The following is a 14,656-nucleotide window of genomic DNA, read 5'->3' as shown; positions in this document are numbered from 1 at the left end:
TGTCTCTCCAGCAAAACACACACAGCACCTTCAACAATCCCAAACAAACATGGCTCACCAGCAAAACACACACACAAACACACATCACACAGCACTCTCAACAACCCCAAATAAACATGAAACATGGCTCTCCAGCAATACACACACACATATACCACTCTGAACAACTTAAAACAACAATTGGTATCCATTACAAATATCCTTTGCTTTGCAAATGAAAGACGTCTAATCCATTGGATAGTGAATTTTTTCATCTGTTATAACAAAATCCCTGACAAAATCAACTTGAGGAAGCATTTATCTTGGCTCATGGTTTGAGGGTGCAGACCTGCATGGTGGAGAAGGCTTGGAGGAGGAGGCTGATGCTGCTCTTTGCGTTGTTACTGTAGTTAGGAAGTAGGGATGGATGCTGGGCTCAGCTTTCTCCTTTCTATTCAGGCTTGCTCCCAGGCCCATAGAAGAGCCATCCAGGGTGAGTCTTCCTTCAGTGAAACATCTCAGAAGCTCCCCACAGACTGTCCTAGAGGTTTATCTCCTAGTGATTACTGATTTGATCAAGTTGTTGATCTGGATTTACCATCACACCAGGGCAGCTAAACAACCTGAGTTCTGTTAGCGCACAGTCTTGGTATGGTTATAATTTTCTAAAAAAATAGAAGAGGAATAATCCCCCCTTTTTCTTTTCTTTTTTTTTCTTTTTTTTTTTTTTTTTTTTTTTTTTTTTTTTTTTTTTGAGACAGGGTTTCTCTGTAGCTTTGGAGCCTGTCCTGGAACTAGCTCTTGTAGACCAGGCTGGTCTCGAACTCACAGAGATCCGCCTGCCTCTGCCTCCCGAGTGCTGGGATTAAAGGCGTGCGCCACCACCGCCCGGCCCCCCTTTTTCTTTTCTTTCTTGCTTTTTGTTGTTGATATTGCTGCTGCTGCTGCTGCTATTGTTTTTTGAAACAAGTTCTCACTATGTAGTTGTGGCTGTCCTGGAGTTTAGCATATAAACAAGGCTGGACTCAAACTTACAGAAAGCCGCCTACCTTCCCCTCCCAAGCGCAGCATAGAAGGCCTGTGGCTGTGCCACTACACCCAGCTGAAGAGAAATCTTCAGAAGTGTGGAATCATTTTTTTGGCCCTGGCGAGAGATAACAAAGGCCTGTGGGGAAGACGGTTGGAGGGAATGAGACAAATTTGGTCGACATTTCAGCGGCAGCATAGTACGGTAGAATGCTACTGCACTTGACTCAATTAGTATCCAAGGAAAGGGGGAGCTATTGCGCCACCCTAGGCCAGCCTGGGCTTGAGGTTCCTTTGGCTTTCAGGGTTTAGATGCTCAGAGAGCAGGCAGAGCCCTGGGTCAATGATCAAGAATGAGGTTTTGAAGGGAACTTTGTTTTTCAAATAAAATGTGTTGAGGGTATGATTAGAGGTTAATCATTGAATTCAGCACAAGAATGCCAAATTGAGAGGGAAGGGACCAGAAAGCAAAATCCCCCAGGGCATGAATACTAAGGAGCATTGAAAGGACTTGGTGTGCCTGGGTTTGTTAAACTTTACTGAGAGCGAAATAGAAGCAAAGGGAGTGTCAAAGAATGGAAGACCTTGGCAATATTTGATGTTTTGTAGACAACAGATAATGTGAGTCTCAGGGAACTGAGAGACGGCTCAGTGGTTAAGAGCACATGCTGGTCTCATAGAGGGCCCTGACGGGTTCAGTTCCTAACACTCTGGCGGTTTATGACAGTTTATAACCCTGTTCCAGGGGACCCATCACCCTCTTCTGGCCTCAGAGGTTACCACACACATGCACAGTACACATGCATTGACATGTAGGTGAAACACTCATACAAAAATAAAAATGTGAGCTTTGGGGGGAAAATCATTAAATAATTTAGCTATTAATTTTTTTTAAAAAATTCATTTATCCTACATATGTGTGTGTGTGTTTTATGTGTACATACTATGTTGTGTAGGTCAGAGGGCAATTTGTGGGATTCTTCATCCCTTCTACCACGTGGGTGCTGAAGCTGGATGGACTGAAATAGAAAGCTGTTTAGAAGGTCACAGATCATTGCATTTTCTGGTTATCATTCTGAGCTATATAGCATTAGAATATCTACCCATGCCGGGCGGTGGTGGCGCAAGCCTTTAATCCCAGCACTCGGGAGGCAGAGGCAGGCGGATCTCTGAGTTTGAGGCCAGCCTGGTCTACAAGAGCTAGTTCCAGGACAGGCTCTAGAAACTACAGGGAAACCCTGTCTCGAAAAACCGAAAAGAAAAAAAAAAATCTACCCATACCCCAATATCTGTTAACTGTCCTTTGCCCTCCCCTCGCCTCCACCCTCCTCAGCCTCTGATAATGCTATTTGTGTTGATTTTTTGTCAGCTTGTTACAAACTACAGTCATCAGGGAGGGATCGGAGTTGCCTCCTTTGGATTGGTCAGTGGGTGTATCTGTGGGGCATTTTCTTCATTCATCATGAACACGGGTGTTGTTACCTCTGGGTCTATGGTACCAGATTTTATAGGAAAACAAGCTGATCAACCCTGGGGGAGAAAGCCAGTAAGCAGCATTCCTCTGTGCTCTTTGAGTCAGTTTTTGACTGGTTCCTGCTTTGGCTTCCTCTGATGGTGGATGTAATCTATAAGCCAGATAAACCCATTCTCTCCTAAATTGCCTTTGGTCAGAAAGTTTTATCCCAGCAACAAAAAACAAACTAGGATTCTATTCACTCTTCTGGTATAAGGTCAGCATTTCTTTAGTTCACACAAATAAACCGTTTCAATTTAAATTTGCATTTCAGTTCTTGTGCTGGACATTTTGTTTAACATATTGTTTTTCTCCACATTCATGTGTTTAACATCTTAATAGTGGAAGGACAGGGAGCCAAAGGCCATTTGTGGGAAGGTAAAGGTAAATTGTCTGTAGGAGAAACAATAGAACACATGATAGGTTTGTGGTCATGTAGGCTCAGGCTTGGTGTAAGAATTCTCTATTGCTGAGTCTTCCTTTTCCCTGAGGAGAAGACTGCCAACAGTCAAGTCCTTCTGAATGTTTACTTAAGATTTCAGAAACTCATACTTTTTGATCAAAATAAGTTTTGTATTTTATTGTTATATTCTGGACCACTTCAAAAAGTGCATGTGTATATATTTGCATATATATCTCTATCTCTATCTATCTATCTATCTATCTATCTATCTATCTATCTATCTATCTATCTTATCTATGAAAGAGTTTTCTGTGATAAATACACAAGAACAGGAGGAAGGTGTTATTTGGCTTCATGGTCTGAGAGGCTGGTTTCATTGTTTCTGGATCATGGTCAGGCAGAATGTCATAGGTGAAGAACTTATAGGAATGAAGTTGCTCACTTCCTTGTGGTCAGGAAGCAGAGGTATAAAATGGGACCAAGAATAAAGTTTATAATCCCAGGGAGCAGTGATATTCTCTCAAAGCCTTGGTGACATTTACTCCAGCAAGGCTACACCTGCCCAAACAGCACTGCCAGCTGGAGACCAAACAAGGGGGATACTTACTCCGACCAGCACAAAATAATGAGACTCCACAGGGAGCCGGTTTGGTAGTCACTGTAGTAGATTCTCACCTACAGCCTAGATCTGTCTCCCCACAGATGCTTGGTCCTGGTAATGCTGCCAGGTATAGGTTTCATTTGAGGAGTGGGCCTTAAGTCCGTCACTAAGCAACTGGTTACCCCCACCACATTCATGCCACTGTCGTGCCAGTCGGTATAGCTTGCCAGGTGGGTTGTAATGTCAGCTTGCAGCTTCCACAGCTGAGACAGATTGATTTCTTTCCTCCTCCAGTGGCATGTATAGCAGCTTTCAGTGCTGTGAAAGGGAGCCGGTAACGGTGAAGCTCCAGGTCAGAGCCGGGTTGTTTTATTCCGTGACTCAAATATATGATGTCCTCAGCAATAGGGTTTTACTGTCGAGCTCTGAAGCGAAACCAAGAGCAATGGCAATATTTGAGGGTCTGTGTGACCTCACTGGCCAACAAATCCAATAAAGGTAACCCATTCTTGTCATGAGCCAATATTATCCCAAACAGAGAAAAAGAGAGAAAAAAATTCTACCAAAATCAGAAATAGTCAAAAACATAATCTCCCTCGTCTCCTGTTCAGCATGGCATTTGATGTCAAGTGAAAGAGATGGAAGAGATACAGAAAGGAAGAAGTCAAAGTATCTTTATTTGCAGATGATATGATTCTTATGATAAAGGACCATAAAGACTCTGCCAGAAAACTACCCTTGATAAACACATTCAGCAAAGTAGCAGGATACAAAATTTAAACAAAACAGCAACAACAACGAAAAAAATCTGTATTTTGAAAATATATAGTGATGATAAACACACTGAGGAAAAACGTCGGGGAAGCAATAACACTAATATTAACCTCAAAAAATTAAAGTATCTTGGAATAAATCTAACAAAGGAAGTAAACAACTTGTACAATGAAAATCTGAAGGCACTGAAGAAAGAAATTGAAGATGCCAGAGGACAGGGACATCCCCTTCAAAATTTCAATGCTGTTATTCACAAAAACTGTATGTGTATATATATATATATATATACATATATATTTATATATACATATATATTTTATATATACATATAAATGTGTGTGTATATATATTTCAAGGCAGGGTTTTTCTGTGTAACCCTAGCTGGGTAGCCTGGAAATCAGAGACTTTGCTTGCCTCTGCCACCCGAGCACTGGGATTAAAGGAGTGTGCCACCATTACCCGGCTGAAAAAAAAATCTTTAATTTTATATGGAAGCTCCAAAGACCCAGGATGGCCGAAACAGTTCTCCATGTCTTATGAAAATGGAGAGTGAGGGAAACTAGCACATCAGTTCAGTCTTCAAATCTTACAGAACTGCCAAGGGTATACACTTCCTGAGCAGAAGGAAATCAGCGCTCGGGTCTGCCCCTGCCAGTGCGTGTCACCTCATGTGCAGGACCTTTCTCAGAAGCTCTTCCCTCTGTCTCATTCAGGAGATAGACATATCTATCAGCCTTAGGCTTTTGTGCTTCTATTAATGTCACAAGAGATCATTTCTTTAGCTTTGCTGATAAAGGACAGTATGGAAGGGCAGCAGAGCCACGTTGCGGAAGAGCTAGTCTTCAGACGCATGAAGGGTGTTAAGTGTTTGTCAGTAGACTGCTGCTGAAAATTTATATAATTTATATACATGTTACTTATAAAAGGTATTCGTATATACAGAGCCATATTTTGAATTCGCCCGCAAAGATAACTTTTCATAACACATTTTCTTTCTTTTTTTTGTAATGAATAGACAAGTCCAGTTCAGCTGTAGAAAAAAACATTACTTTGGAAAAGCCTTCTGACCTGGAGCTCTTATGCCAGTTCACACCATCTGGGGATTTGAACTCAGTGAATGTGACTTGGAAAAAGGATGACGAACTTCTTGAGAATATTGATGTTTTCAATACAACCAAAGTGGGAAACACCTTGTACAGTCAGTACAGGTATGTACACGAGGGTCTACATAGCCAGTTTAACTACATGTTTCTACTGATTAAGCATTTTTTTCTCTTTGAGGTCATTTGAATGTTATGCTAGCATTTTGATTTTCCCGTTTACAGAATTATTTCTGTTTTAAAAGTTTGATTGATGACTTCATTTTTATTAAATATTTGTAAGAAGCAAGCTTGTATTAATAATTCTTATTATCACTAGGTTCATCATTTTTAATAGCAAGCAAATGGGAAATTATTCTTGTTTCTTTGATGGAGAAAAGAAGCTCAGAGGAACATTTAATATCAAAGGTCAGTATTTATAACGACAACATTACGGTCTCAGATTTCTATGTCCCTTGAGTTTTAAGTAATTGCTATAGTAATGTAGTTCTGCTGAAAGAAAATCATTTACTTTGTATTGAGTTCTGGGAGGTAACCTTGAATGAGGTCTTGTCTTTCCCAACCCATCGCTTTCTTCCATCTTTTTCTTCTATGTCTTAATTTAAAATACAGATTTCAGTTCAGAAGGTCAGCTGCCAAGTTTTCACAAATCCGATAAATGTCTTAAATTTATTTGTTAGCTTCTGTTTCAGAATTTATTTTCTGTTTCTGTTTCTGTTACTTTAATGATGTGAAAGCGTGCTACATTTATTTGTGCTGCATTTAACAACGTAAAGGTGTGTTGTATTGGTTTATGTTGCATTGGTTAAATTGCGTAATTGTTTCACCTTGCCTGCCTAAGGCACCTGATTAGTCTCATAAAAAGCTGAATGGCCTATAGCTAGACAGGAGAGGGATAGGTGTGGCTGGTAGATGGAGAGAAAGTAGGGCAAACAGAAAGAAAGAAAAGTAAGAGGTAAAAGGCCTCGAGGCAAAACGTAGCTGAAGAGAAACAGAGAAAGAGCCAGGATAAGGTCAAGCATTCATAACTAATGATAAGTCTCTGTCATGATTTGGGAGTTGCTTGGTGGCCTAAAATAAAGCCTGTTACAGCATCTCTCAGCATCCAGATTGTGAGTTGCTACATTCCCAGACTGAGATGATACACAATAACTTGATACTAATATCAGTGTCTTCAAGACTTGGAGTTCAGAGGACTATAAAAGTCTCATCTTCCTCTGATGCGCAGTGGTGCCTGAGTTCTGTGTCATCAAGCATGGGCATTTCAGAACACAGTTGTGTGTCTCCCAGAGACAGAGATGCTTCTTGTGAACTGATTCCCCCTCAGTGTTCTGTGGGTAAGCCAGGGAAGAGTATAGCCCACCACAGGCCTTGGCTGCGAGGTGGCGTCTGCTGCTCCTAGGCTAGAACCATATCCAGGAGGTCACTGTTCGGGATAACACGAAGAAAGACGTGTTTATCTAAACATATAAAATACGGCATAAAAGATGGATACGGTCCCTGTGAAAAGAGCACTTTTGTGGATAAATCTGCTGGACTGGAATTGATCTGGCAAAGGAAAGGTGAGTGATTCCGAAGCCTGATTGCTGTGTGCTACCATAGAGCTTTTTTAAAACACAGCACATCTATCCGCTGCTAAATTTAATTTAAAAATGTTTCTAAGTTTATAATTTATTATATTTAACTTTTTATTTTGTAAATTAATTTTTTTAAACAAAATTTGACCTTTATAGTAGCAGCCTAAACCACACCCTAGTTTAGTAGTTTTGGGGTTTTTTTTTTTTGATTTTTTTTTCCCCCAAGACAGCATTTCTCTTTGTGTATCCCTGGTTGCCCTAGAACTTGTTTTGTAGATCAGCCTGGCCTCGAACTCATAGAGATCCACCTGTCTCTGCCTCCTGAATGCGGAGATTAAAGGTGTGCTCTACCACTTCCTGGCTTTTTTTTAACCTTCATAAATAGTTTTGTTAATAAAAAAGATACTCTCATTAAGTACATCATCGTCGGTACTTTCTGTTTACATACACAACTTTACCTACTGGGTAGTCTGCAGAGCCACACCATATGGTATTTCTGGCTCCTGAGAACCATGCTGGCCCCTGGAATACTTCAGGAGAGCCTAGACTCTTTTGTGGTCTTCCTTTGGAGGCATGCTCATGGTGATTTGCTCACTTTGGTTTTGTTGCCATAGATTTGCTGATAAACAGATAATTTAGGGTGAACCTTTCCATTTCTGAGTAGTATCTTATCTGTGTCAGGGTTTATGATTTCCAATGTATTAGGGAATGAATTGAAGTCTGTTTCTACTAAACCATCCACTGTGAGAGTTCTCTCAACTCTTCTCCAGTGACCCTTCCACGGGGGTGAGGATGCTTCAGCTCCTTAATGTTGTGTTGGTTCATTGGTGGCCGAAACACCATCCAGTAGCATTTACTTTTTAAACAAACCCTGCTTATGACATCCAGCTCTTCTTCGTGGTAACAAACAACGAGAGCATTTTTCTCATCACTTAAAAATTAGAAGGTCCCAGTGTTGAGATAAGAACTAGCAGTTTGGGTTGGATAACTGCCTTCACGAAAATCCCAACATTCTCTGGTAGATTAGTGAACCATGGTCTGCTGGTAACTGGTAAATGGAATCTGTTGCCATAGTAACTGCTTTAGGCTTTATTTCATGGTCTGCTTTCCCTAACAGTTCTGAAGCCTAGGTAGCTTGCTGTGTTTAGGGTTCATCCATAACAGAATGGCCTGTTTCCTTGCTGTTGGATTTCCTATTTGTCCACTCCTATGTTGCTCATAAGTCCCCTGTTGTAGTAAGGAGACTACTAGTTTGTTCTCGACTGCTTAGCCCCAAAATAATCACACAGAAACTATTAATTAAATCACTGCTTGGCCCATTAGCTCTAGCTTCTTATTGGCTAACTCTTACATATTAATTTAACCCATATCTATTCACCTGTGTATCACCACGTGGCAGTAGCTTACCAGTTAAAGTTCCGTGGCTAAAGTTCTGTTCAGCTCCAGGGGGACTACGTGGCTTCTCTTTGACTCTGCCTCCTTTCTCCCAGCATGCCATTTAGTTTTCCCCACCTACCTAAATTTTATCAACAGGCCAAGGCTGTTTCTTTATTCATTAGGGTAATCACAGCACACAGAGGGAAATCCCACATCACCCTGTATATTCACACTCAAGACTTCTTTTTTTTTTTTTAAATTATTCTAACTTGGAAATTATAATGCATCCTTTTAATTATACAGTTTGGTCTCTCCAGAAATTGCTGTCATACCTGAATTATATTATGTGCATTCCTTGTTTAGCTTCTTTGCTCACAGACTAATTTAACTTGTTCAGGAATATTCACTGTGTACTTTCCTACTTCCCTTATTTCTTAATTCATTCTTTCCTCTTTTACCTCTTATCCCCTTTGCCTTCCCTTTATCCCCTTCTATTCCCTTCTTTTCTCCTTTCTTTTCTCTTCCCCTGCCCTCCCTTTTCTTCTCAGTGAACAATGATTGTGAAATATAAATTTGACTATGAATTTTAGGGTTGTCTTTTTTAGTTTTATGAAAACTGTCATTGGGAATATGATAAGAGGATTGTGTTGAATCTGCAGACTACTTTGGTTCTGAAGCCACTTTCACAAATTCTGCCTGTCCAGGAACACACAGATCCTCCCTCATCACCTAGGATGTTCTTCAGTTTCTTTCTTCAGTGTCTTCAAGTTTTTAATGTAAAGGTCTTTTACTTCCTTGAGTTCTCCCTAAAGGTTTCTAGATGGGAGTGTGGCCCAGAACAAACTGTGATCCTCAATACAACTGAAAATAAAATACTTCTGGGTCAAGGAGTGATGGCACACACCTTTAATCTCGTCACTCTGGAGACAGAGGCAGGTAGATCTCTTCAAGGCCAACCTGGTTTATGTATCAAATTCTAGGCCAGCCAGGGATACCCAGTCACAACCTCTATCACAAACACACACTCTGTATCCATCTATCAATCTGTCATCTATCTGTAATATAAATATATATCTAATATATATAATTCAATTCCATACAGCCCTAGAAACCCTAACTAACACACATGCCGAGTTTGAGAAATAGAGTGTCTAGAAGGTAGAGAGCTGGAGATAGCAGGACCGTGGCCCTGACTAGTGCTAACTTTAGAAGCTGTGCTCCGTCCGGAGCAGTATTTCCCTACTGGTGAGCTGAGCCTGGCACAGGAAGTCAATGAACCAATGCTTTCAAAATATCCTTTCTGCTTCTCCACATGGGCCTTGAGAGGTGTGGCTCAACTCCATTTCAGGTTTGGAGAGGACTTTGTGGTTTCAGAAAAGGATTGCCAATTTCTGATTCCCATGCTTGATCTGTAGATTTTAACTGAGACCTTCAAAAACATTGGTGAGCCCTCTGCTCTCTAACATAAACCACCAGCACTCAAACATTGGGATGTTACCATATTTCATATCAGTTATAGAGCTCACAAGATGCTGGATAATTTGTAAAGAAGCCTGGTGAGAAGTTGGTGTGGAGCCTGGAGGTTGTGGGTGCTTTGTTAGGACGTCCGGGAATAGCTGAGTCCCTCACTTTCCAGTCTTCCTTCTTCATGGCAAAAACCACAGATAGGGAAGCATGCATCAGAAGGGAGCCAGATCATGTGATTATTGGCTAGCCAGGAATATAAAGCGTGCTTGTATCAGTTCAGGGGAAGACTTGACAGCGTGGGTATCTCCTTCCTTCGTTCCCTCCTTCCCTCCCTCCCTCCCTCCCTCCCTCCCTCCCTCCCTCCCTCCCTCCCTCCCTCCCTCCCTCCCTCCTTTCTTCCTTCCCAGCTATGGCTTACCAGCTTCAATCATAGTAAAATAATCTGTCCCTCTACAACTCAGTTTAGTGCTTACGACTATGGAGAAGGGAGTGCATTCATCCGAACTGGGAAAAAAAACAAGAGTCAACAGGGATGGAATTATTTATGGATCTCAGTTCCCAGTTCTAGAAAACAGACAAGTCCGTGGGCTGCAATATGAGTAAGTCTTGCCAGTTCTGCTCTCTAAGGCTAGAAACTGGAGTGTTGAATGAAAGGAAAGGAAGTTATATAGAATTTAATGGAGAGCTCAGTCCACAGACCATTGCCCAGGCTTCGGCGGCTCTCAGCATCAGTTTTTAGTGAAGAAATTGACCCTGCCATACGAAACAAATCAGAATAAAATGTTCTGGGATTCCACCCAACTGAGCCTTTAACATTTTGACATTTAATCGTTTTCTTTTCCTCAATAACTTAAAATATCCTTGTTACATCAGCATCAAGACAGACATTCTGCTATTCCCTTGGATCTGAGAACTGCTTCCAATTCCTCATAGTGCTTGTTTTCCTCCGCTTCTGAACCATCTGGATTTATAAACGAGTTCTGAGGCAGTAGACCGATGATGTTGGCATATAGTAGCCTAACTTAGGTTAGAACACCTACAGGAGAGATGCCTCTTAAACACCCCCTTTCCATTTAAGTACATTTAGATTGAAATTATTTTCTTAAAATTTTAGTTCTTGGTTTTATCAAACTGCTATCGACTTTTTTTCTGCCTTTTTCTCATTATAAACAGTATGTTGTAAGTGGGGTATTTCTGTTTTATGTTTAGGTTTCATAATCATATGTAAAGTGATTCCTCCCCCCCCCGTGTATCCTTTCTGTGCCGCATATTACATATGTCTAGAAGGAAGCTTGTTTTGATCTTTTTATCCAGTTTGATTTCGATTTCTTGTTCATCGGTCAGCACCTATCTGGGCATCCTGGTTTAACGTGTTATAATTTATGCAGGACTACAACATGCATACAGTCTTACCTAGCACTTGGCTGTGTGGCCAGAACAGTAGGAGAACTTGTGCCATGGCTTCACTGAGGGGTTGTCCTCTTTGTGGTATTTGGATGGACTAGGGCTCTTACTGGGGTCCGGAGCTAATATTTTCCACTTTTCTCCTTTCCCCCTATTTACTCATCTCGTTTTTTTTTTTCTTTATCATCGCTTGTTCCAGATGGTGCGGATGATTCACAGAGAGACTCAGTTTAAAGTTCTCCCTGTTTTGGGTGATTTCAGACATTGTCACAGTTCTAAGACATACGTAGATGAATTTCCCCTGTAAATTTATCTCTCCTCTGCTCAAAAAAGGCTAACTGATCTAAAAATCGCCCAGGACAGTAATTATTCTTATTAAGATGGCTAATGACATTATATATAAAGGGCATAACCATTAGTAATAGAAAGCTTGATTTAAGGGAGCTGTACCATGGCATAATCCCAATATGTACCAAGCATTTTTCATTTGAGGAACTCTTTTTTAACCCTTTACAACAACATAGCAAGTGTATAAGGCACTACCCATCAGATACCTTTATTTTAAAGCTGTCATTATGTGTCAAATATTTATTTCCTGGCCCTAAATCTCTTCATTACATTGGAACACTGTGTTGGCTTCCTTCCAACACGTACACCTGATCTTTGAAGACCGTCCTAAGGATCTACTGCAGAGCTGGAGTCAGCAAGGCGTGCGAGGGAGTGAGCTAGCGAAAGGAACGCTGAGCTCCAGCTGTTTCTTCTGGGTGGGATAATTGGAATCCCAGCTCCTTAGTCTGGTCACACACACCCATCTCTAATCACGCCCCGTAGTTAGTGATAAGTAAAACTCCCCTGTTTAGTGAGTAATAAGTCAGATTAGGCCAAATTTAATGTCTAGGTTTAATCTGAGCAAAACATTCCTGTATTGTCCCAGGAAAAAGGAGAAGGCACAAGGGGGAAACCAGGAGATTGCTCCTGAGGAGGGGCCTTAAGGGGCCTTAAATACCATCTCAGGGGAGGAGTTGACTGTTGGCAGCCTTTCCTGGGGGTGGGGCGGGGCGGGGGCGGGAGAGAGCTGACCATTGGCAGCCTTTCCGGCAGGCAGGGTTTGGAGAGGGAGGAGTGGGAGCTGAGGCAGAACTTCCACCTAGATAGTTAGGTCATAAGGTGCTTGCCTCTGCTGCAGTGCCTGATTGGAAGTTCGCATCTTTTTGGTTTCTGTAAAATTATAGTCCATTTAGTTTAATTAAAACCTGTTTCTGTGGTTATGAAAAGCGTGAGAACCAGTGCCTTCGTTTCCTCCTGTCAGTGTGGCAACACCATGACCAGGACAACTTTATACAAAAGAGTCCATCATGGCAGGGAAGTGTGGCACCGAGCAGCAGGTGTGGCGGCTGGAGCAGAAGATGAGGCCTCTCACCTTAAACCTCAAGCAGGAAGCAGGAGAGAAAAAAAGCAATCTTCCGGTGAAAGTCTTTAAGCTCTCAAAGCCTGCCTCCAGTGAAGTACTGCTTCCAGCAAGGCAACCCTGATCCTCCCCAAACAGCCACCAACTGGGAACTAAGAATTCAAATGCCAGAGGCTATGTAAATGCCGGAGATTCAAACCTTCACACCTTCTCATTTAGAGATTGCCTTAAGAGATTGCTGTGTTTGTCATTATTTGGTTGTGGAAGCACTTATATCTTCATGGGTGGCCTCCTTCATCATCCCACACCATTCTTTATTTAGTATTGACATTGCCTTATTATACTCTGCTGATCCGTAGCACTCTTCCCCCTGATTTTCCTTTGTTTCTTTGTGTTATCACTTTCTCTAGCTCTGCTGGCTGTTTGCAAATTTGCGTCAATGAAAAGATTTTCTAACCTGAATGTTTTGCCATTTTACTTGTTCAGCGTGAGGGTAAGGCTATGCAGAGGGGTCCCGCTATCGTAGTTAGTGAGAAGAAAGGGCAGACGTGGAAACAGGAAGCTCCTTTCTTCTCTCGAGCATGTCATCCGTTTGTTGCAAGCTTGGAATGGTTCTAATTTTAATCACTGGAGGCCTTTCCTTCAGGGGTACACTGACCCCAGTCCTGTTGTGGTTATCCAACCACTTCTATTTTTACTGCTGCTGTCTCCCATGGCTACAAGGTGGTTTCATTGTATGCACAATCAGAACCGTGTGACGAAACCTGTGCATTGGTTAGAAAACGAAGTAGGGAAAGTCAAGTTTAGTACATTTCTTTTGATTAAACAGTCTCAGTAATAAACACTTCTCTCCCTCCTCTTAGTACCCGGCGTTCGCGGGAAGAACAAGCCGTTGATCACTTACGTGGGGGATTCTACCGTCCTGAAGTGTGAATGCCACGACGGTGTTCCTTTAAATTGGACTTGGTACACGAGTAATGGAAGTGTACAGGTAAAATTGTGTTTGCTGGGGCTGGGAAGGCTGTTCAGTTGGTCGCAGTGACTGTCCTTTAAGCAGGAGGGACAAGAGTATGGATCTCCTGTACCCGTATAAGAAACGGGGCATTTCAACTGTCATTGAGGGAGTTGGAGACAGGACGATTCCTGGCTTGCTGAGCCAGGCTAGTCTTGCTGGTGAACTCCAGGCTGAGTGAAACCCTCTGTCTCTAAAACGAAGTGGAAGACAGTCGAGGAAGGGCACTTGGTGTTTATCTCCGGCCTCCACGTTCATCACACGTGAATGTGGCCAAACACCCGCACAGACACGTATACACGTATATATATATATATATATATGGAAGATCTTTTTTCTTGGGGTTGAAGAAAAGAAAACAAGAAACCATTTAGTTCATAAAGAGGATTCTAGCTGACTCAGTCCTAGGGAGACAAGCACTTCTGTTACCGCTTATAGTTCGCAAGAACACACAGTGACACACGGAGTTGTCCTTGGATGCTTTCGGCACATGGCATTGTATGTGTGAAGAAGATCTTAGGTTTTTTTTTTTTTTTTTTTTTTTGGTTTTTCGAGACAGGGTTTCTCTGCAGCTTTTTTAGAGCCTGTCCTGGAACTAGCTCTTGTAGACCAGGCTGGCCTTGAACTCACAGAGATCCGCCTGCCTCTGCCTCCCGAGTGCTGGGATTAAAGGCGTGCGCCACCACCGCCCGGCAGATCTTAGTGTTTTATTGGATCCTACATCGTTTTCTTTTTAGGTTTTGAAATTTATTTAAAGTCCTTGAAAGAAAATCAGAATTTGCTTTCAGGATGGGCACAGTGGTGTGTGCCTGTAATCCCAGTATCAAGGAAACGGAGGCAGGAGGATTGCCATGTATTTGAGGTAAACCTGCACCAAAGAGATGGTGCCAGGTAAAGCCAGAAGAGCCAAGGTTACGCGGCAAGGCTGTGCTACAAAACAAAAGTAAAAGTAAAAGGAGAGAGAATTTTTACCTGGTTTAATGGCATGTGTCTGTAATCCCGGACCTATGGGAAG

The 14,656-nt window shown here is 41.9% G+C and overlaps 1 protein-coding gene across 1 annotated transcript in view; it reads left to right on the top strand.

Annotated features, from left to right (window-relative positions):
- Positions 1 to 14,656, top strand: part of Emb (embigin) — a 43,398-nt gene that overhangs the window by 20,690 nt on the left and 8,052 nt on the right. Inside the window, exons 3-5 of the mRNA XM_038323945.1 lie at positions 5,312 to 5,504; positions 5,716 to 5,804; positions 13,493 to 13,620. Of these exons, the coding sequence (XP_038179873.1) occupies positions 5,312 to 5,504; positions 5,716 to 5,804; positions 13,493 to 13,620 (410 nt within the window). The remainder of the gene's footprint in view (positions 1 to 5,311; positions 5,505 to 5,715; positions 5,805 to 13,492; positions 13,621 to 14,656) is intronic.

This window comes from Arvicola amphibius, chromosome 3 (assembly GCF_903992535.2).
Source record: "Arvicola amphibius chromosome 3, mArvAmp1.2, whole genome shotgun sequence".
NCBI lineage: Eukaryota > Metazoa > Chordata > Mammalia > Rodentia > Cricetidae > Arvicola > Arvicola amphibius.
This window is presented reverse-complemented; position numbering and strand designations above follow the sequence as displayed.